At 39.4% G+C, this 24,013-nt stretch overlaps 2 protein-coding genes across 2 annotated transcripts; both read right to left on the reverse strand.

Annotated features, from left to right (window-relative positions):
• LOC102188767 (protocadherin beta-5) lies at nucleotides 768-3,423 on the reverse strand. The gene is given in 7 exon segments (XM_018050257.1): nucleotides 768-1,078; nucleotides 1,080-1,166; nucleotides 1,168-1,483; nucleotides 1,486-2,142; nucleotides 2,145-2,382; nucleotides 2,384-2,495; nucleotides 2,497-3,423. Coding segments are annotated over 7 exon segments (2,313 nt in total). The 5' UTR covers nucleotides 3,348-3,423; the 3' UTR covers nucleotides 768-1,026.
• On the reverse strand, nucleotides 13,638-17,429 carry LOC102188497 (protocadherin beta-4). Its single transcript, XM_018050255.1, has one exon. It carries the CDS (start codon nucleotides 17,200-17,202, stop codon nucleotides 14,812-14,814), a length of 2,391 nt encoding a protein of 796 aa, XP_017905744.1. The 5' UTR covers nucleotides 17,203-17,429; the 3' UTR covers nucleotides 13,638-14,811.

Raw genomic sequence — 24,013 nt, forward strand, 5'->3', positions numbered from 1 at the left:
TACATCCATATGCTGCTGATAGCAGTCAGTGTAAACGGGTACAACCGCTTTGAAAAACTATTTGGAAATATCTACTAAAAGTGGACATGCACTTACTGAATGAGCAGCAATTCCAGCGTAGGTATATACAGAACAGAAATGCTTATACATGTTTGTTGAAGGATATGTATGAGAATGTTTATAACAGTATTATTCAAACAGCCAAACCTTACATGAACCCAAATATCCATATACAGTAGGATGAGTTACAAATTGTGAAATAGTCACAGTGGAATACTATATAGTAACAAGAATGAAGAACTAAAATTAAAAACAGTATTATGGATAAATGTCATAAACATATTGCTGAGTTAAAGACACCAGATGCAATGCAAAACAGTTCACACTCTACTATTTCATTTATATAAATTCAAAACAGGCAAAACAGCTGTAGCATTGGGTATTGAGTCATCTGTTATGTTTGAACTGGCAGTGATTTTAAGGGGTAATTTGTGTGGCACTTGGGATGTTAATAACGTTTAATTTCTTCAAGATGCTGATGTCAAGTATGTTCATTTTCTGAAAATACAGTGAGCTGTATTAAGGATTTGTCCATTTTTCTGTATGTAATAATTCCATGAAAATATTCATTAAAAATTATTTTCCAGTAGGATGAGAGCTAGGGAGTGTAAACAGAAGAGTGTTGGTTTTCATACAGCTTTCTTACATATTTCTATGCATATATTCCTTTAAAAACCAAATATTATGTAAACATTTTAAATTTTTGTTATTTAGCATCAAATAAACTTTTAGAGTATGATGAAGCAGAATGAATGTAGAGAAAACAACAGCATGCAAAGATTTGGAATGGCACGCTAAAACAAAAACGGTAAGAATCGAATGGAGTTTTCCAAAATTAGACAAGTTCATTGTAAAAGGGAAATCAATGATATACCTGAATGTGGGATTTTTCTCCATGAGGTTCTCAAATTTTTCATTTGGGGAATTACAGATAAATGACAAATACCTTGCATCATGATGAGATCCCTAATTGAATCCAGAGCTATTCCGAAAGTTGGCATTTTCCTCTATTCAACGGGAGGTTGGCCAGAATCGGCTTTAAGAGTTTAAACTCATTTAATCCCGAGCATAAGGTCAATCACACCTCCTACTGGTACCTGTGGGTCGCTGACGTCCACGAAGTGGCCCTCGGGCACCGGGCAGCGACCCGCCGAGCCCGCCCCGCCCCTCCTGCACAGCCGCACCGCCACGAACACCAGCACCGAGAAGAGGAAGAGCGACGACACCGACGCCAAGGCCACCACCAGGTAGACGGTGAGCGGGTCGGCCGGCGCCGCGGCCGCCGCTTCCGCTTCCGGGGGCGGCAGGTAGGGCTGCGAGAAGCCGTCCACCAGCAGCACGTGCAGCGTGACGCTGGCCGACAGCGGCGGCTCGCCGTTGTCCTTGACCAGCACCACCAGCCGCTGCTTGGGCGCGTCGCGCGCCGCGCCGTGCGCACCTCGCCGTTGTGCGCCCACACGCCGAACAGCCCGGGCTCCGTGGCCTTGAGCAGCTGGTACGACAGCCAGGCGTTCTGGCCCGCGTCGCCGTCCACCGCCACCACCTTGGTCACCAGGTAGCCCGGCTCGGCCGCCCTGGGCACCAGCTCGGTGCAGGGCGCCGAGGCGTTCTGCAGCGGGTAGAGCACGAAGGGCGCGTTGTCGTTGGCGTCCGCCACGAGCACGCGCACCAGCGCCTGGCTGCTGAGCGCCGGCGAGCCGCGGTTGGTGGCGCCCACGCGGAACTCGAAGGCCCGCAGGGTCTCGAAGTCCAGGGACGTGAGGACAAAGAAGTGGCCGTTGTCGGGGTTGTTGGATACGAGGGGCAGGATCGGGTCGTGGGGCGGCAGCAGTGAGTAGGTGACCTGGGCGTTGGCCCCCGCGTCTGTGTCTGTGGCGCTGACGCTGCCGATGTGCAGAGCGGGGCGGCTGTTCTCGCGGACCCACAGGGTGTAGGAGGTCTGGGTGAAGGCGGGGGCGTTGTCGTTGACGTCGGACACCAGCACGGTTATGTTGTGCTCCGTTTTCAGTCTGGGGGTTCCCATGTCAGTGACTGTGATGGTGATGTACCCGGCTCTTTCCTCTCTGTCTAGCGGTCTCTCACCAGAGTGTAAAAGTTTTTGAACATGGGTTTCAACAGAAAGGGGAGATCATTCTGAATGGAGGAAATCATTTTACCGTTGTCCCCAGAATCTGGATCGTAAACACTGAAAACAGCCACCACAGTCTTTGGGGAGTTTTCAGGAATGGAGCTGATGAGTCTCGACATGGTCCGTTTGCGAGCGTCGTCGTCCCCATCCACCACCTCTATAGCTACAGTGCATTTCCCCGAAAGCCCCCCCCCCCCCATCTTTGGCTGCAATCTCCACGTTATAAAATCGAGTTGCCTCGAAATCCAAAGCCCTTTTCAGACTAATTTCTCCTGTTATTTCGTCTATTACAAATGGCTGACTAAGCCATTTGGAATAGTGCATAGGCTACTTTCCCATATGTTCCTGCATCTAAATCTCGGGCAGAGACAGCGACAACTAAGGAGTTTAGGGGTCTGTTCTCTGGAATCTATACCTCATAGACGGACTGTAAAAAATCATTGTCATTAATGTCCACGACTTCAATGCGGACTGTAGTGGCCCCAGATCTGGGCGGAGCCCTCCCACCCCCATCCAGCGCAGTGAAGGTGAAACTGAGCTCAGGCTGCTGCTCCCGATCCAGTGCTTTGTCCAGCACCAGCTCTGGGCATTTTCTGCCATCTCCACGATGATGAGTGACAACATGAAAATGGGAGTTGGGGCTGATTGTGTAGTTTTGAACCGTGTTGCTACCTATGTCAAAGTCCTGAGCTATTTTCAAAGGAAACACAGTCCCTGTCTGGACGCTCTCTGGGATTTTTAGAAGCATTTCTCTCTCTAGGAACTCTGGGGAATGGTCATTTATATCTGTGAGCTGTAGATCAGCCTGAATAATTTGCACCGGGTTTTCCAGTAATAGTTGGAAATGCAGTATACAGGGATCTGTTGCCCGGCACAATACTTCCCGGTCTAGTTTTTCATATAGAAGCAAATTCCCGGTCGTTATATCCAGCTGCAAGAGCTGTTTGTTTCCTTTGTAATGGATTCGCGCGCCCCTCGTGGCTAGTTCCGCCACCCTGAGACCCAGGTCTTTTGCCAGGTTGGCCACAAAAGACCCACTTTCTGTTTCTTCTGGCATGGAGTATCTAATTTCTTCAGAGCCAGCCTCCCACAAAAGGAACAATATAGCAAGAAAGAGAACTTGCCTTTTCTGTAGCGTTTTTGCTGGCGCGGTCTGCATTTCCAAATCCGGTTCAAGAAGGTGCTGCTGCTGCTAAGTCGCCTCAGTCGTGTCCGACTCTGTGCGACCCCATAGACGGCAGCCCACCAGCGTCCTCCGTCCCTGGGATTCTCCAGGCAAGAACACTGGAGTGGGTTGCCATTTCCTTCTCCAGTGCATGAAAGTGAAAAGTGAAAGTGAAGTCCCTCAGTCGTGTCCGACTCTTCGCGACCCCATGGACTGCAGCCCACCAGGCTCCTCCGTCCATGGGATTTTCCAGGCGAGAGTACTGGAGTGGGATGCCACTGCCTTCTCTGTCAAGAAGGTGCAGTTTCTTCAGCTCCCGATATACAATCAATCCAGGTGATCTGGTTAAATAAGCTCGGGTTAAATCTCTCTGACTGGCTTGCATTAGGCCGATTCCCTTTTCTGGAGTCCTCCACGTCTAGGTCTTATGTAAAATGCTTCCTTCTTTAGAAAGCACTGGGAGTTCTGATTCCCAGTTTAATGGCTTCCCAGTTCAGTTCAGTCGCTCAGTCGTGTCGGACTTTTTGCGACTCCATGAATTGCAGCACGCCCTCAGGCCTCCCTGTCCAACTCCCGGAGTTCACTCAAACTAGTATCCATCGAGTTGGTGATGGCATCCAGCCATCTCATCCTCTGTCGTCCCCTTCTTCTCCTGCCCCCAATCCCTCCCAGCATCAGAGTCTTTTCCAGTGAGTCAACTCTGCATGAGGTGGCCAAAGTACTGGAGTTTCAGCTTCAGCATCATTCCTTCCAAAGAACACCCAGGACTGATCTCCTTTAGAATGGACTGGTTGGATCTCCTTGCAGTCCAAGGGACTCTCAAGAGTCTTCTCCAACAACACAGTTTTAAAGCATCAATTCTTCAGCACTCAGCTTTCTTCACAGTCCAACTCTCACATCCATATATGACTACTGGAAAAACCATAGCCTTGACTAGGCGGACCTTTGTTGGCAAAGTAATGTCTCTGTTTTTCAACATGCTGTCTAGGTTGGTCATAACTTTTCTTCCAAGGAGTAAGCGTCTTTTAATTTCTTGGCTTCCCGGGCAGTCACTAATCTCTCCATTCATACTTCTAGTCTGCAGCACCACCAGGAGTCATTATATACTATTGCATATAGTATTTGCTGTTTCATTTCATATATATGCAGCCAATATATTTGAAGTCACAGAATTGTTCCCAATTGTGTCTCCAGTTCTTAGTTATTGGATGTTCTTAAAAAAACATGTGCTAGGTTAACTTCCAGTGAAAGAATACTTTTCAGAGCAAACTAAAACCCTGGTATTCCTCAGAAAGTGCATTTTAAGCACACGAAGAAACTTCCCTTATTGGATCCTTAATTGATTAAGAAATAAGTAATAATAGATGTTTAGAATCTTACAGTATTAACAATTTTAAAATATATCAGGAAAGGACATAATCATGAGTGTACAACTCAAAAAAGTTCAGCAAATGAACACATTCATAAGCAAAATGTAAAGTAAAAGCTGAAATGTTAACAAAAACCATAGAAGCTCCCTCTTGTTATTGTCTGGTCACTATTCTTCCCCTGCTAGATAAAGGTAAGCACTCTCCTGAGTTACAGTATCATGTGTGTGTCATAGTATCATAGTTTCTGTCTTTTTTTTTTAAACGTACACAAATGGAGTGTTATGCTTGCCTTCTTTCACTCAATCTTACCTTTGTAAAATTGATCTGTTACATATTGTTTATTTTATTCTGATTGCTTTGTTATTGTATTGTACCACCATTTTTAATTTATTCTCCAGTAGATGGACCTTAGGGTTTTTCAGTTTGTGTATATATTGAGTAGTCCTATTATAAACATTCTTGTCTTTTGGTGTCTGTGTGTTCATTTATATTTAATATTCCTAGGAGTTAGACTGCTGTGCCTTAAGATGTGCACACATATTTATCTTTTTGTTTCAGCTTTAATAGATACTGCAAAATAGTTTTCAACTCTGGTTTTATGAAAACTAGCAAAGAGTGAGAGTTCCAGTTGCTCCATATCCTTGTCAACATTTGATATTATCTTTTAATTTTAAACACTCTGATGAGTGTGTGATGTTATATTGTAATTTTATTTTTATTTTATGTCACTGTAATTTTAATTAGTGGTTCCCTGATGATTCCTTAAATTAGCACATTTTTCACATGGTTATTTTTATTAGGGTGTATCCTTGTGAATTGCTTAAATCTTTTGTCTGTTTTTCTATTTAAGGTATTTGCCCTTTTTCTGATTGATCTTTAGAAGTTTCTTACATATTCTTGGTATAAGTACTTTTTTAGAAGTATGTATTACAAATATTCTCTCCCATTCTATGGCTAGCATTTTTAACTCTCTTGAGATATCTTTGAAAAACAAAACCTAACTTAAGTCTAATTTTCCAATATTTTTTATTTATGGTTTGAACTTTTTGTATTTTCTTTAAATCTTTGCATGCACCAAAGTCATGAAAGTATCACTGTATGGTGCCTCTGAAAAATCAGTTACTTTACTTTTCACATTTAGAGCTGTAATCCTCCTGAAATTAATTTTTTTATGTTAATCAGGTTAGAGTCAAATTGCTTTTTTTCAGGTAAATATCCAAATGACCACACCACCTACTGAAAAGAAGCTGTATTCCCAATTATTTTCTGATGTATCATTTTTTCATAAATCAGGGGTCTATAGTTCTGTACAAGTGTTTTTACCCCATTTTTCTCTTTGTTTATCCTGCAGTACCATATTGCTTTTTAAGTAATAATTCATTATACAGATATACCAGTTTTTTAATCAATTACTTTCTGGTTGCACTGGGTCTTTGTCACTGCAGGCAGGCTTTTCTCTATTGAGGGGAGTGGGGGCTGCTCTTTGTTGCTGTGCACGGGCTTCTGATTGCAGTGGCTTCTCGTTGCAGAGCACAGGCTCTAGGTGCATGGGCTTCAGTAGTTGAGACTCATGGGCTCTGGAGCATGGAGTCAGTAGTTATGGCAGTCGAGTTACTCCACAGCATGCAGAATCTTCCCTGACCAGGGACTGAACCCATGTCCCCTGAGTTGGCATGGGGAGTCTTATCCACTGTATCACCCAGGGAAGTCCTGCAATACCATGCTGTCTTCTTAATTACTATACTTCATAATAGGTTTTATTATCTGATTGGTAAGTCTTCTAGTTTTACTCTTTCCTTTAAAGTTGTTTTAGTTATTATTGTCCCTTTGTATTTCCCTGTAAACTTTATTGACTCCCCTGGAAGCTCAGATGGTTAAGCATCTGTCTACAATGCAGGAGACCCAGGTTCGATCTGTGGGTCAGGAAGATCCCCTGGAGAAGGAAATGGCAATCCACTCCAGTACTATTGCCTGGAAAATCCCATGGACAGAGGAGCCTGGTAGGCTACAGTCCATGGGGTGGCAAAGAGTCAGACACGACTGAGCGACTTCACTTTCACTTTCATAAACTTTATTATCTTTGTAATATTTTTATTTATTTGGCTGTGCCTGGTCTTAGTTGTGGCATGTGGAGTTTTAGTTGCAGCATGTGGGATCTATTAATAGTTCTCTGGCCAGGGGTTGAATTCAGGCCCCCTGCATTGGGAGCATGGTGCCTTACCACTGGACTACCAGGGAAGTCTCTATATAAACTTTAGGTTCATCTTGTTACCTTTCACAAAGAAACATGCTAAAGTTTTGTTTAGGATTTTATTGCATTTATAGACTGACTGGGAAGAACTGACATATTCCCAGCATTGCTGCTGCTGCTGCTAAGTCACTTTAGTCGTGTCTGACTCTGTGCGACCCCATAGACGACAGCTCACCAGGCTCTGCCAACCCTGGGATTCTCCAAGCAAGAACACTGGAGTGGGTTGCCATTTCCTTCTCCAGTGCATGAAAGTGAAAAGTGAAAAGTGAAAGTGAAGTCGCTCAGTTCCAGTATTGGAACATTATATATCCCTCTGTTTATTCAAGTATGTAACTTTTCTCAATAATATTTTATATTTTTCAGTGTATAAGTTTTATGGATATTGTTAGGTTTGTTTCTAGAAGTTTGATATTTCTGAAACTTGTAAATGATAACTTGGAATTCTTCATTTTCTGGGTTTTGTTGCTATATAGGAATACAATTATTAGTTGCATGTAGACCTTATATCCAGTGGCATTACTAACTTCATTTATTAATCCTAACAGTCTGCAGATTCTTTATGACTTTAAATGTGTACAATCATGTCATTTAAAAAAATAATCGTATTTATTTATTTAGTTTTGCTTGTTCTAGGTCTTCATTGCTGCGAAGTCTTTCCCTAGTTGCCTCAGTCAGGGGCTACTCTCTAATTGCAGAGAGTGGGCTTCTCATTGTGGTGGCTTCTTTCCTTGCAGAGCATGGGCTCCAGGGCAGTCTGGCTTGGCTAGCTGAGCTACTCCTGGGCTATAGAGCACAGGCTCAATAGCTGTGGCACACAGGCTTAGTTACTCTGAGGCATGTGGGATCCTCCCAGATCAGGGATCAAAACTGTGTCTCCTGCATTGGCAGCTGGATTCTTTACCACTGAGCGACCAGGGAAGTCCCATTGTCATTTTTTAAAAAAGACCTCTTATTTCATCCCTTCAAATTACTGTGCATTTTTTCTTTGCTTTATTCCACTGCTTAGAACCTGCAGTAAAACATTGAAATGAAATAGTATAAACAGGCATTCTTGTTTTATTCTTGATCACTGAAGAAAACTTTTAAATAATTTTCCATTAAGTATAATGTTTATTGTAAATTTTAAAATACTTTCTGAAAGTTCCCTTCTGTTTCCAGTCTGCTAACAATTGTGTGTGTTGAATTTTATCAAGTAATTTTTTTCTGTATCCATTGAGGTAAGCATATGATTTTTCTCCTTTACCTATTAATGTGATAAATTATATTGATAGATTTTAAATATTAAATTGATTTATATTCCCTGAGTAAGTTTTCTCATACTTTATTATTTCTCTTTCATGTATTTCTGAATTTTATTTGTTGATATTTTGTTTAGAATTTTTCCATCTGAGTTTTTAATAGAGATTGGTCTCTAATTTTCCTTCCTTATGATGTCCTATTCAGATTTGGATGTCATAATTCATTGAAGTCATTCTGGTACCCAAATAATCTGGGAAATATTCCATTTTTTCTATCTTCCAAAAGATTTTATATAAGTTGGTATTAGTTGTTCCATGAGTATTTAAGAGAATTCACTAGCGTGAACTGAAGTGGGAAGGTTTTTAATAACAAGTTTAATTTACTCAATAGATAGAACTAATTAGATTTCTTCTTGTTTCAGTTTTAGTAAATTGTGTATTTAAAAGATGTTTTCCATTTTATATAAATTGTCAAATTTATTGGCATATGGTTGTTCGTAATATCCTTTTTAATTTTTTAATGTCTGTAGGATTGGTAATGATGTTCCTTTTTTCATCCCTGATATTTGTGATCAGTGTTTTCTTTCTTTTTAAAATTAATCTTAGTAGTCTTAGTAAGAGTCTTTAATTCCATTCATCATGACATAGAACCAACTTTAAGTTTTGTTAATCTTCTTAGTTATGTACTTTTAAAAATAATTTTATTTATTTAGTTTTGGCTGTGCTGGGTCTTTGTTGCTGCATGGGCTTTTCTCTAGTTGCTGCAAGTGGGGACTACTTTCTAGTTGCAGTACACAATGCTTCTCATTGTGGCGACTTCTCTTGTTGAAGAGCACAGATTCTAGGGCCTGTGGGCTTCAGTAATTGTGGCTCCCTGGGCTCTAGAGCACAAACTCAATAGTTGTGGCATGGGCTTAGTTGCCTCATGGCATGTGGGATCTTCCTGGACTAGGGACTGAACCTGTGTCTCTGGCACTGGCAGATGGATTCTGCACCACTGAACCACCAGGGAAGCCCTTCTTGGTTGTATATTTATCAGCATTGTATTTATGTTTATATATATAATACATGCATTATTTCTTCCTTCTTTATTTGTTCTTTTTCTAACTTCTTCAGATGAAAGGTTATTGTTTTTTAACCTTTTTTATCTAACATGTTCATTTAAAGTTTTAAAATTTCTCTGTAATTTCTGTTTTGATATATCATATCTTAATTTTTACCCAGTTCAAAATGTATGGAAATTTCTTCTGCGATTTCTTCTTTCGACTCATGGATTATATTATTTACTTTTGAAGCATTTGGGGATTTCTGGATAAATTTTTATTTCTAACTTAATTCCATTTCTTTAAAAATTTTTAGAGAATTGCTTTATGACCTAGAATATGGACAATTTTGATATATGCCATATGCATATAAAAAGAACATGTACTTTCCCATGTACTATGTATGTCAGTTTATTCAAATATGGTTACTGTGGTGTTCAGATTTTTAATATTATGTTTTTGTGTGTCTTGTATCAGTGGTTGAGTTAATTGTTAATACATCCTCTCCTATGACTGTGGATTTATCTATTTCTTATGTTCTTTCAATTTAACTTTTTATATTTTGTAGTTTTCTTACGGGGATATATTTAGTCTTATAACTGACATATTTTTGGTATATTTTATCCATTTATCATTATGAAATATCTCTCCTTATCTGTAGTAATGCATCTTTCCTTAAAGTCTCCTTTGTTTTATGTGAGTATATCTACACTTGATTAGTTTGGTTAATGTTTGTATCTTTTTCTATTTTTAAAACTTTCAACCTGTGATAATACACACACACAGGTATGTAACAACATATAGCTGAATTTTTCTTAAACTTATTCTGACAATTTTGGTTAACTGGATTATTTAATCCAATAGCAATTACTGTAATATTTTATATCTATCCATTTATATTCACCATCTAAATTCTTTTTCTATTTGCTCTTAAAGTTTTTTTCTTCTTTTGGATAATTTAGATATTTCTTATTTTTTCCTTCAATTCATTTTAAAATTACTCTTATGATTATTCTAAAGGTTACAACATGCATCTTTAATCTACAAGTGTCTAATACAAATTATTTCAGTTTACTACTCTCATGATAATGTTTAGAACCTTAGAATTCCTTAACTCTGTTTATATCACCTGCCTTTTACATCACCATCATGAATTAAAATTTTATGTATACTTTAAATCCTTTAAGAAACTATTATTTCTATGTTTATTAATCAATAAATAACAATTTATAGTTACCCTTATTCTTGTTAATTTCTTCCTGCAAATCTGTGATTCCTCCAGGACTGTTTTCCTTCTTCCTAATGAATCCACTAAAAGTATTTATTTTAGTGCAGATGGGACTGTGATTGATTCTTGCAGTTTTTGTTTGTTTTAGAACTTCGTTTTGCAAGATGTGTTTTCTGGTGATAGAATTCTAGTCTGGTAGCTAGTTTTTTTCAGGACTCAAAAGACATTATTCCTTTGTCTTTTGGCTTCTTGATGGTCAGAGCTCTCCATCTTACTGTTTTTCCTTTAAAAGCAATGTCATTTTCATGTGATTGCTTTTAAGATTTTCTTTTTGACCTTAGTCTTTAGCAGCCTTCCTGTGATATTTCTAGATGTGCAGTTTTTTATTCTTCTAATTAGGTTCACTGAACATCTTGAGGGATAAATTTTTTCATCATTATTGGTCATCTTTTCTTTACACATTCCTTATTCCCTATTCCTAGTCCTTCCAGGATTATGATCATGTATGTGTCGGAGTTTTTCATTATGTTCTACGTGTAACTAAATGTTCTTATCTGTATTTTTAATTATTTTATTCCTCAGTGCTTCTATTTGGATATTTAATATTGACCTGTCTTGCATTCACTAATCCTATAATCTTTTATGACAACTATGCCATTATACAATCTAATATTTTAAAATTTCAGTATTATATTTTTCAGTCCTCAAATTATTTTCTATTTTATTTCATTCTGTGGTGAAATTCTCTTTACCTGTTTTCTATATTCCTTATTTTAACATATTAGTTATACTTATTTTAACACCATTGTCAGTCAGTTCTAGTGTCTATTTTATCTGTAGATCACCCATATGTCTGTTTTTTCCTCTAGGTTTTATTCATGTCAACCAGTTTTTTTGTATGTATGCCTTATACTTTTTATTGAATGTTGATTATTAATGTAAAAAGCTCTCCTCCAGGGTCCTGATGATATTATATTCTTCCAGAAAGAGTCCATCTTTTCCTTTGTTAGCTCGACAGTGTATGCTGAGTAGCTTCAGCTGTATCTGAGTCTTTGAGGCCCTATGGACTGTAGCCCGCCAGACTCCTCTGTCCATGGGATTCTCCAGGCAAGAATTCTGGAGTGAGTTGCTATACCCTCCTCCAGGGGATCTTCCCAACCCAGGGACTGAACCAGAGTCTCTTAAGTCTCCTGCACTGGCAGGCGGGCTCTTTACCACTAGTGCCACTGGGAATCCCCTTTAGATTGATAGAAACATGTCTAATCAAATTGCCTTAATTCAAAACAGGCACTGTGCTTAGGCAAGATTCTTTCCAGTCCTAATAAGTACCTGGGTCCTCCAGAATTTTCAGCTCAGAACTCAGTGTATTCTCCACAGTCTCTCAGATGGCAGATCACAAATTCTAATCTCATATATTAAGACTATTAAAACTTCACTCGGCTTTTCAGTAATTTTCCACTTAATATTTTCTTCTTCTTTCCTGGAATGTCCCATAATTTGACAAATACCATGAGGGGAAAAACTGGCCATGAGCTTGAATCCTCCAGTTTGCCAAAGACTGTTGAAGTTACTCTATCCCTGGCCTTTTCTTAGACTTTGCAGACTTCTTTAGGGCAAATTAACTGTTGGAGTCAGTTCACAGCTCCAAGGATTTTCCTTTTCAGGAATCTTAGCCCCTTTAGTTCTTTATATATCATCTGCTGTCTGTTGCTTCAAACTGAAAATTTCTGAATTTAAAGCAGGTTTAAATAATCCATCTTATCTGGAAACAGAATTCTACCAAATAAGACTATTTAAAATCTATATTTTGTAATTTTAATAGTAAGAAATGTTGTTTATTTGCTAAGTTGTGTTCCACTCTTTTGTGACCCCATGGACTGTAGCCCACCAGGCTCCTCTGTCTATGGGATTTCTCAGGCAAGAATACTGGAATGGGTTGCCATTTCCTTTTCCAGGGTATCTTCTGGACCCAGGGATCAAACCCTCATCTCCTGCATTAGCAGGTGGGTTCTTTACTGCTGAGCCACTAGGGAAATCCAGTAAGAAATACAAGGTTTTAAAGTGATGTGGCTTATATTGCCTTCAGTAAAATGTCTGCCCCTAAAACAGCATGCACTAAACTCACTATATCTGTGCCTGAAAACGACAAAGGAATTGTAAAAAATGTCAATATAATAGAAGTACTTGAGAAACTGTGATTGAAATGGGTATTATCCAGTTATTTGGCCTTCATTCTCTATTTTTGTTTTGCAGAAAAGAATTGTTCAATTTTCTATAATGTATTCATTTTGTGGAAATTATCTGGATTATATTTACTATTAATTTATAATCACTGAATTTTAAAATGTTAACCTGTTCTATACTAGAGTCTGATAGTGATCCCCAACTGGTAAGGAATGATATATGCTTTATGAATACACACAGTAATTTATAAGGTAATACACAAAGTAATTCATAAATTTACTCATATAAATTCATAAACGTGGGTTCTGAGTGTTTATTTGGCCAGTCTCATTTGGGTGATTATACAAGTTGGGCTTTCCTGGAATACACAAAAACATGAAGTTATACTTTCATAATGTTGAAATATATTGCTGAAAACATCAATCATATTTCTTGTCATCATACATAAAACTATTTCATTTAAATATCTAACAGTAAATGGTGAACTCATTAAAGCTGGCTACTAAATGTCATATATTTGTGTTTAATTTTGTTCATATTTTTATTACTGTATAATTTCAAGTATCAGATTGGATGAAAGCTAAAAGCTATGTTTCAATAATAACTTGAATATTTTTTCTTTTTTATTATATTTTTAAAAATGTAATTCAGGGAAAAATGAAATAATTAAATTCCAGTAGGATGACACTAGAGATTTAAAAATAAATACTTAGGTTATAAAGCAAACTCTAATTACTCATATTGTGCCAAAAGTTCAATAAGTGTTCTTATAGTTATAGCTATATAAATTTAGTTAGAAATCACAAGTCATCTTAACTGGCCTAATGAACACAACATAAACCAATTATAATTCAGATAAGTTTATTTCTTAATTTCTATTTCTATTCTTATTGTCTTAAAGGAAAAAAACTGCTTATTATTGAAAGTTAGCATAATTGAAAAAGTAAATTTATGCAAAATAAAAGCTACATTGAAAGACAAAACAAGGTCATTTGGACATCAAAAATAAATTATAATTTTGTTGATAAAAGCTGCTCAAGTTTACAAAATAACTTAGAGTAATCAGACTAGACCATAATCAACAAAACTCAAGAGAAATTCTGCCTTTTTTGAAGGATGTGGAAAAACTGTATGAAAGCCAAGAAAAACACATACTTTGTACTTACATTTGAACTTCTATGAATAGAGCAAAAGAAGGACAGGAAAGTATATGATGCCTTCTACCTCTTGAGTCCTTCTAAAGGATTTAGGGTTTTCTAAGATTTTAAAGTATGTTATCAAGCAGTGAATTAGTTTTATTTTAGTGAAGTGAATTTGATACCAAATTATATAAGATTTTCTCTTATTTATAAATAAGAATATTTTTATTTTAATATTAGTATTCCTGAAGCAATTACAATGTGCTAGGTAAGTAGCAAACGAATAATCTCTAGCATATATGGTACTCAGAATGGGATAAGGTCAAAACTGTAGTATATTAATTTTAATAAAGTGCATGTTTAGGTGCAACTTATGAGAAACAAGTATGCTAAGTTATATGCTCATGGCTATTTAGTGGGGCACAGCCTGGTAGAATGGTGAACAGGAAAGCTCTAGGTAGCTACAAAGAATTTCTAACACTCTGCCCTTGCAAATATAAGTAAAGAAAAGCACCAAAAACATACAGAAATTCAAGATTACACAAAAGCTTTAAAGTATTTCCTTAAAAAGACATTAAAAGAGGTTGATTTAAATATTAATATTTCTTTTATGGCTTGAGTAATTTATAGTTATGGAAACATTAATCACCGAGAAGGTAAAATATGGAGAAATAATATCAACTGTAACTAAAAAAATGCTAAATCCAATGAATACTATAAAAGGAAAATTTAGTAGAGACATGCATAAGTTTGGAATAGATATATATACAAATTTATGTAACAGTACAATCTCTTTTCCCTGGAAAAGGAAATGGCAACCCACTCCAGTATTCTTGCCTGGAGAATCCCATGGACGGAGGAACCTGGTGGGCTACAGTTCACGGGGTCGCAAAGAGTCGGACACGACTGAGCGACTTCACTCACTCACAATCTCTTGAGAGAAAAATATTGTAATGTGAGTTAGGCTTAACAAAATTGAGAGGCTCACTTAACCAAATACGGCATTTAACTGAATACAAAGCTATTTCTACAGTTGGGGCTTTCCTTGATTTCTCTCTCAGTGTCCTGAACCAAGAGGTTAGGGAATATCGGCTTCAGGAATTTGAACTCACCAGTTCTATGGTCTCCCGTCAGACACACCTCGTAGTGGTAGCTCTGCGACAGGGTCCCCGTGCCGCTGACGTCCACCAGGTGGCCCGGGAAGTGGCCCTCGGGCACCGGGCAGCGACCCGCCGAGCCCGCCCCGCCCCTCCTGCACAGCCGCACCGCCACGAACACCAGCACCGAGAAGAGGAAGAGCGACGACACCGACGCCAAGGCCACCACCAGGTAGACGGTGAGCGGGTCGGCCGGCGCCGCGGCCGCCGCTTCCGCTTCCGGGGGCGGCAGGTAGGGCTGCGAGAAGCCGTCCACCAGCAGCACGTGCAGCGTGACGCTGGCCGACAGCGGCGGCTCGCCGTTGTCCTTGACCAGCACCACCAGCCGCTGCTTGGGCGCGTCGCGCTCGCTCAGCAGCCGCGCCGTGCGCACCTCGCCGTTGTGCGCCCACACGCCGAACAGCCCGGGCTCCGTGGCCTTGAGCAGCTGGTACGACAGCCAGGCGTTCTGGCCCGCGTCGCCGTCCACCGCCACCACCTTGGTCACCAGGTAGCCCGGCTCGGCCGCCCTGGGCACCAGCTCGGTGCAGGGCGCCGAGGCGTTCTGCAGCGGGTAGAGCACGAAGGGCGCGTTGTCGTTGGCGTCCGCCACGAGCACGCGCACCAGCGCCTGGCTGCTGAGCGCCGGCGAGCCGCGGTCGGTGGCGCCCACGCGGAACTCGAAGGCCCGCAGGGCTTCGTAGTCCAGGGACGTGAGGGCGAAGAGGTGGCCGTTGTCGGGATTGATGGACACGAGGGAGGCGAGGGGCAGGAGCGGGTCGGGGGGCGGCAGCAGCGAGTAGGTGACCTGGGCGTTGGCGCCCGCGTCTGTGTCTGTGGCGCTGACGCTGCCGATGTGCAGGGCGGGGCTGTTGTTCTCGCGGACCCACAGGGTGTAGGAGGTCTGGGTGAAGGCGGGGGCGTTGTCGTTGACGTCGGACACCAGCACGGTTATGTTGTGCTCGGTTTTCTGTCTGGGAGTTCCCGTGTCAGTGACCGTGATAGTGATGTTGTACTCAGCTTGGCTTTCTCTGTCAAGAGGGCTGTCGGTTACCAGGGTGTAGAAATTCTTGAAAGTCGGTCTTAAAATGAATGGCAGATTGTCTGGAATAGAGCAAATCATCTTTCCGTTGTCTCCGGAGTCTCTATCTCGAATTCGGAAGATAGAGACCACGGTCTCCGGGGCATTTTCTGGGATGGAGCTGATGAGTGAAGATATGGTAAGTTCAGGGGCGTTGTCGTTCACATCTGCCACCTCTATGACTACAGTGCCTTTCCCAGAAAGGCCTCCTCCATCTGTAGCCTCAATTTCCACGTGGTAAGATTTGATTTGTTCAAAATCCAGTTTCTTTGTCAGTCGGATTTCTCCTGTGACTTCATTTATTGAAAAAGTTTGTTTGATTTCCTCTGAGGCTTGGAACAAGCTATAGGAAACAGTCCCAAAGTTTCCAGCATCTACATCCCTAGCTAAAACTGTAAGTATTAGGGAGTTTAGGGGGCTGTTTTCCAGAACCTGCACCTCATATGGAGTGTGCACAAACTCGGGAGCATTGTCATTGACGTCCATGATCAGGATTCGCACCATGCTGGTGCCGGACCTAGGTGGAGACCCACCATCCAGCGCCATTAGGGTTAAGCTGAACTCTGACTGCTCCTCTCGATCCAGCACTTTGTCCTGTACCAAATCTGGATGTTTCTTGCCATCACTATGATTTCGAGTGAGAACGTGAAAATGAGAATTGGCGTTGATTGTGTATTTTTGAAGACCGTTGCTACCCACATCCAAATCCTGAGCTAATTTCAACGGAAATACAGTCCCTGGCTGGCTGTTTTCCGGTATTTTCAAAAGCATTTCCCTATTCGGGAATACTGGGGAGTGGTCATTTATGTCCTGTATTAATAATTCTCCTTCAAAAAATTGCACTGGGGTTTCCAGGAACACTTGGAAATGCAGCACACAGGGTTCATCGGAGCCACATATGTCTTCCCGGTCTAGTTTCTCCCTCAAAAGCAAATCTCCAGTCTGACGATCCAGCAGCAAGCGCTGCTTATCATCATCACAAACCACCCGAGCCGACCGAGCGTTCAGCTCTCCAATTCCCAGGCCCAGGTCCTTGGTTAAATGGGCTATAAAGGAGCCGCTCTCTGTTTCTTCCAGAACAGAATAACGAATAGGCGCAGGGTTAGCTTGAGACAAGTATACCATCAAAATAAAGGTCGTCACTTGCCTGTTGTGTTGAATTCTCCCTAGCGTCTCCATGTTGGAGCCAGGGTGCTTACATCCAGTCCCCCTTCAGCAACCAGAAAAAGACCAGAGATGTTAAATTTTCTTGCTTGATAGAATCCTCACAGAGTCACTTGTAATCTTAAATTCGTTTAGAATATTGCTGCCCAGATTCGTTGGTAACCCAGTAATGCTGGCAGAGCTTACTTGTGGTGGTTCCGTGTTGCAGCAAAGGAATACGTGAGCTTTCTAGGGCTCTTTATTCACAATCTTAGCCGGCAGCGCCACCCTGCGTCCCAATCGATAAACTAACATTCTTAACAGCCTATTTTGGAAGTGTCCAAATTAAGCCATTTCAAAAAGTGTAAAGGACTTTTTCAAGCATTATTCCATTAAATGACTTAATGTATAGGTTATTCCATTACATTGCGTGAGCTATAATAATTGTGAGCACAAAGCAAGGGACTATCTCCATCTGCCCATACCCGTTACAGTAGAACTTAAAGAACTCTATTTACCCTTTGCCATAATCTAACCAGGGGAGATAAACTCTTATAAAATTACAATCCATAATAGTTATATCTGTTTATATATGTGAGAAATTTATGATGATGCAGAAAGTTTGTTAGAGTGCTGTGTACCACCTGGTCTCAGGGAGACTTTTTCAAAGGAAAGGTTCTATTTTTTTACACTGGTGTGCAAATGATAATACAGTTGAATAAAGTGGCATCTTGCCTTAATATAAGTCCTTTTATAATGTGAACCCACATGAAAATAATTAGGGAGGTCAGATAGTATTAGAAACAGATTCTTAGACGCATAAAGAAAATGAAAGGATTTTTATAGATAAACAAACTCAGAGGATGATGACTTAATTATTCTGTGTGACTGTTATCAGGATAATAACAAGCCAAAATTGACTAAGTGAAAATCATAGAATTTTATTAAGAAAAAGGCTTTAAGATGATTTAGCTCAATAGATATCTATAATTTTTGAGTTTGCTTCTCACCACGCTGACCCTTTGTTTCCTAGATATCATATTCCTTGACTACCCAATTTGCAGAAGACAGGGAGCTATGATTTGAAACATTTTAATCTGTGAACAAAGGGTGGGTGCCTCAAGCTTTGTCTACTCATAGGTGGTGAAGAGGAAAGACGTTTATAAAATGGATTTCAGCACAGTGTGCAACCATCCTGATTTCTCTGATACAGTAAGTTAACTGAGACACAGTTAACCAGTTTACTATTTACAATTAGTATATGGAATGGAGTACCATTTATTTGGGATTTCTCCTCCTTAAATATCTTGTAATTTAACTAAGTTCATAAATTACAATTCACATTGAATGCATTATTTTAAAAGCATGTCAGTAATCTTAAGTTCTTATGATAGAAAGTATTAAGGAAATAAATTTTTTGGCCGCACCGCATGCATGCAGCATCTTAATTCCCCAACCATGGATTGAATCTATGCCTCATGCAGTGGGAATGTTGAGTCTTAACCACTGGACTGCCAAGAGAATTTCAGGAAAAATTATTTTTGAAAGAAACCTGGACAGTAGTAGTCATTCAGTAAATGTCAATTGGGTAAATTAACTAATCTACTCTAATCATTGTGTTTCTACCTATATTAGAAGATTATTGTCACATCATCCATTCAGTCGTGAACATGTCTGACACTGAAAACAGAATTCTTAAGAGATGAGAGTATAATACTTGCTAAGTACTGCTCAACTAAATTTACATTTTTCTAGTTCTGTTTATTCCTATTGTAAGAGATATAGCAATAATAATAATTACACTATTAATATAGTTTAGAATTTTCTTCCACATTTAAGGCAAATCAGATAAATATATATATCAACATTGTTGTTGTTCTTCAGTCACTAAGTCACGTCCAACTCTTTGCAACCCCATGGACTACAGCATGCCAGGCTTCCCTGTCCTTCACTATCTCCCAAAGTTTGCTCAAACTCATGTCCGTATCAACATGAAGTGAAAAGAAAAAATAACCATACATAAAAAAAGAATATTCTTTTAGATATAAATGGAAAGCAAATTTTCTGAACAAAACAAAACATTGTTTTATACTATAGTAGCCTGGAGAATCCCAGGGATGGCAGAGCCTGGTGGGCTGCCGTCTATGGGGTCGCACAGAGTCGGGCGCAACTGAAGTGACTTAGTAGTAGTAGTAGTAGTAGCAGAGTTTTAGTTCGAGTCAAGTTAAAGAGTTCAGGACAAAATTCAAACTAGATTTTGTTTTTTTATTCCTAGATGTTGACATAGAAATAGTGTTGCAAGTTAGCTTTTTTGGTTTCTTTTGTCAATTCAACACAAATGAAATCTAGGTAATATTAACAGCTATGTGTTACTACATGTCAGATAATATTCTAAATATTTTATATCCATTAACTCATTTTATCCCCAAAACAACCCTATAATGTGGGCACTCTTACTAGGCATATTTTATAGAAATTGAAGATACAGAAGTTTAGTAACCTTCCCATAGTCACACACCATTTGAAGTGGCAGCGCTAGGATTCAAATTGCTACAGTATGGCTCCAGAATCCATTCTCTGATCTACCTAAGTGGAATTGGAGAAGTGAACAACTTTTTATATAATTTAGATCCAAACTTCAGCCTTGCCTTGAGTAGATGGATGTCACAGGTGAAATATATCTGTATTCAGATTTTCAGTTCATATAAGAATCTTTTAAATGGTTTTCTCTTTTGAGAGATAGGTATCAGCAAAAAGAGGTACTTACAAAACTTAGAAATTTGAAAGGAAACTAAGAGTGTTTTGTTCAGATTAATTAGATTTTAAAAAACTAAGAATGACATGAAAAATGAATTCCTTGTAGCCTTAAATGGAAAAATACTTATTCATATGTCTTTTGAAATGTTATCCAAGTGTAAAGTTAAAATCAAGAAAGGTGGTCTCAGATGACAGTCTAGCATTGAGTCATGGATTATTTTGCCAAACTTAATCAGAAAAAAATTATTATATTTGCATGGAAGAGGCATTAATGATAAAGAGAACGATCACCTGCAAAACCATTCCAGTCAGGAAAGCTGCATTATCCATTCTGAAGGATTCATACAACTTATACAATTGGTTGCCCGCTCTGGAGCACAATATTTAAAAGATTTTTTCCCATTCTGAATACACAGAGAGATAGAAGAGTTAGAGGGATACTCTGGCAATTAAATACCAGTTTTAACTCCTCCATTGTAAAATACAGGCAGGAACTTTTAAATATCATTGAAGCAAAGATAAAACTAATTTTAAAGGAATTTGAATACAAAAAGTCCTAAAGTTCAAATGCTGAACACAAACTTTGAAGTTTTGAATAGTTTCACTTATTTTTTTTAAATGAGAGAATGTATTTTAAACTTTATGATGACTTGAGGACTCTTTTGTTTGTAAATTGAAGGGGTAAAGTACAGAGGTATATTAAACATTAATTGTTGAGAGGAGAGGTAAATTGGTGAAATAGATATTTTAACTAGTAATTTTAGTTATTAAAATCACACTTCAGTTCAGTTCAGTTCAGTCGCTCAGTCATGTCTGACTCTTTGCAACCCCATGGACTGCAGCACGCCAGATTTCCTGGTACATCACCAACTCCCAGAGCATGCTCAAACTCATGTCCATCGAGTCAGTGATGGCATCCAACCATCTCATCCTCTGTCGTCCCCTTTCTCCTCCTGCCTTCAATCTTTCCCAGCCTCAGGGTCTTTTCCAATGAATCAGTTCTTATCATCATGTGGCCAAAGTATTCGAGCTTCAGCTTCAGTATTATTCCTTCCATTGAATATTTAGGACGATTTCATTTAGGATTGACCAGTTTGATCTCCTTGCATTCCAAGGGACTCTCAAGAGTCTTCTCCAACACTACAGTTAGAAATCATCAGTTCTTCGGCACTCAGCTTTCTTTATGGTTCAGCTCCATACATGACTCACATCCATATATGACTATTGGAAAAACCATAGCTTTGACTGGATGGACCTTTGTTGGCAAAGTAACGTCTCACCTTTTATATGCTGTCTAGGTTGGTCATAGCCTTTCTTCCAAGGAGCAAACATCTTTTACTTTCATGGCTTCAGTCACCATCTGCAGTGATTTTGGAGCCCAAGAAATTAAAGTTTCTCACTGTTTCCATTGTTTCCCCATCTATTTGCCATGATCTTCATTTTTTGAATGTTGAGTTTTGGGCCAGCTTTTTCACTCTCCTCTTTGCTTTCGTCAAGAGGCTCTTTAGTTCCTCTTCACTTTCTGCCATAAGGGTGGTGTCATCTGCATATCTGAGGTTATTGATATTTCTCCCAGCAATCTTGATTCTGGCTTGTGCTTTATCCAGCCCGGGATTTCACATGATGTACTCTGCATATAACTTAAATAAGCAGGGCGACAATATACAGCCTTGACATACTCTTTTCCCAATTTTGAACCAGTCCATTGTTCCATGTCAGTTCTAACTCTTGCTTCTTGACCTGCATAAAGATTTCTTAGGAGGCAGGTAATGTGGTCTGGTATTCCCATCTCTTTAAGAGTTTTCCAGAGTTTGTTGTGATCTATACAAAGGCTTTGGCGTAGTCAATAAAGCAGATGTTTTTCTGGAACTCTCTTGCTCTTTCCATGATCCAACAGATGCTGGCAATTTGATCTCTGGTTCCTCTGCCTTTTCTAAAACCAGCTTGAACATTTGGAAGTTCTCGGTTCATATCACATACTGTTGAAGCCTAGTTTGGAGAATTTTGAGCATTACTTTGCTAGCATGTGAGATGAGTGCAGTTGTGCAGTAGTCTGAGATTGGAATGAAAACTGACCTTTTCCAGTCCTGTGGCCACTGCTGAGTTTTCCAAATTTGTTGGCATATTCAGTGCAGCACTTTCACAGCATCATCTTTTAGGATTTGAAATAGCTCTGCTGGAATTCTGTCACCTCCACTAGCTTTGTTCGTAGTGATGCTTCCTAAGGCCCATTTGACTTCACACTCCAGGATGTCTGGCTGTAGTTGAGTGATGATCACACCCGTGGTTATCTGGGTCATTTTTGTACAGTTCTTCTGTGTATTCTTGCCACCTCTTCTTAATATCCTCTGCTTCTGTTAGGTCCATACTGTTTCTGTCCTTTATTGTGCCCATCTTTGCATGAAATGTTCCCTCTCATTTTCTTGAAGAGATCTCTAGTCTTCCCCATTCTATTGTTTTCCTCTATTTCTTTACATCTATCACTTAGGAAGTCTTAATTATTTGTCCTTGTTATCCTTTGGAACTCTGCATTCAGGTAGGTATCTTTCCTTTTCTCCTTTGCCTTTTGTTCCTCTTCTTTTTTCAGCTATTTGTAAGGCCTCCTTAGACAACCATTTTGCCTTTTGCATTTATTTTTCTTGGGGATGGTTTTGATCACCGCCTTCTATACAGTATTACAAACCTCCATCCATAGTTCTTCAGGCACTCTATCAGATCTAATCCCTTGAATCTATTTCTCATTTCCACTGTATAATCATAAGGGATTTGATTTAGGTCATACCTGAATGGTCTAGTGGTTTTCTCTACTTTCTTCAATTTGAGTCGGAATTGGGCAATGAGGAGTTCATGATCTGAGCCACAGTCAGCTCCCAGTCTTGTTTTTGCTGACTGTATAGAGCATCTTCATCTTCATCTGCAAAGAATATAATCAATCTGATTTCAGTATTGACCATCTGGTGATGTCTGTATAGAGTCGTCTCTTTTGTTGTTGAAGGAGGGGGTTGGCTGTGACCAGTGCATTCTCTTGGCAGAATTCTGTTAGTCTTTGCCCTGCTTCATTCCAAGGCCAAACTTGCCTGTTACTCCAGGTATCTCTTGACTTCCTAGTTTTGCATTCCAGTCCCTATATGATGAAAAGGACATATTTTTTGGATGTTGGTTCTAGAAGGTCTTGTAGGTCTTCATAGAACCCTTTAACTTCATCTTCTTTGGCATTAGTGGTTGGGGCATAGACTTGGATTATTGTAATACTGAATGGTTTGCCTTAGAAACAAACAGAGATCATTCTGCCCTTTTTGAGATTGTACCCAAGTACTGCATTTCAGACTCTTTTGTTGATTATGAGGGCTACTCCATTTCTTCTAATGGATTCTTGCCCACAGTAGTAGATGTAATGGTAATCTGAATTAAATTCACCCATTTTGGTCCACTTAGTTCCTAAAATAGTATTACTTCCAAATATTAAGCTAGCATTGATAATGTGTGTGTGTGAGCACGTGTGTGCTTAGTCGCTCAGTTGTGTCTGACCATTTGTGACTCCATGGACTGTAACCTGCCAAGCTCCTCTGTCCATGGAATTTTCCAGGCAAAAAAACTGGAGTGGGTTGCCATTTCCTTCTCCAGGGGATCTTCCCAAACCAGGGATCAAGCTTGTGGTTGTTGCATCTCCTGCACTGGTAGGCGGATTCTTTACCACTGAGCCACCTGGGAAACCCAGTATTGATAATGGAATAATGGATTATTATAAATGGTTTGTGGATTTTACTAGAAAATTCTTATAAAAGGAATTATCTTTTGAAATTTTCTATTACATACATAGATAAATTAGATACATCAGCTTCCCATTCAAGTAAAATAACTGTAAAGCAAACAATACTGTTCACAGGTGATAGCAAACTAAAATTTAGTATCTGCTATCCTTCCAAACTAAACCTAAAAGATGTTTTCAAAAATCACACTAATTGAAATGCAAATTTAGAAAGGAGATATTTGAATAATTAGAGTGTTTGGCCTTAGAAATTTGTAATGAAATCCAATATAATTACCAATAATTCCTTGTATTACATACTAAATTAAAAACAGTGTTTGT

This window comes from Capra hircus, chromosome 7 (genome assembly GCF_001704415.2).
Source record: "Capra hircus breed San Clemente chromosome 7, ASM170441v1, whole genome shotgun sequence".
Classification (NCBI taxonomy): Eukaryota; Metazoa; Chordata; class Mammalia; order Artiodactyla; family Bovidae; genus Capra; species Capra hircus.

Excerpts from the sequence above, each read along its gene's own strand:
- LOC102188497 (XM_018050255.1), bottom strand. The coding sequence starts at position 17,202 with ATGGAGACGCTAGGGAGAATTCAACACAACAGGCAAGTGACGACCTTT.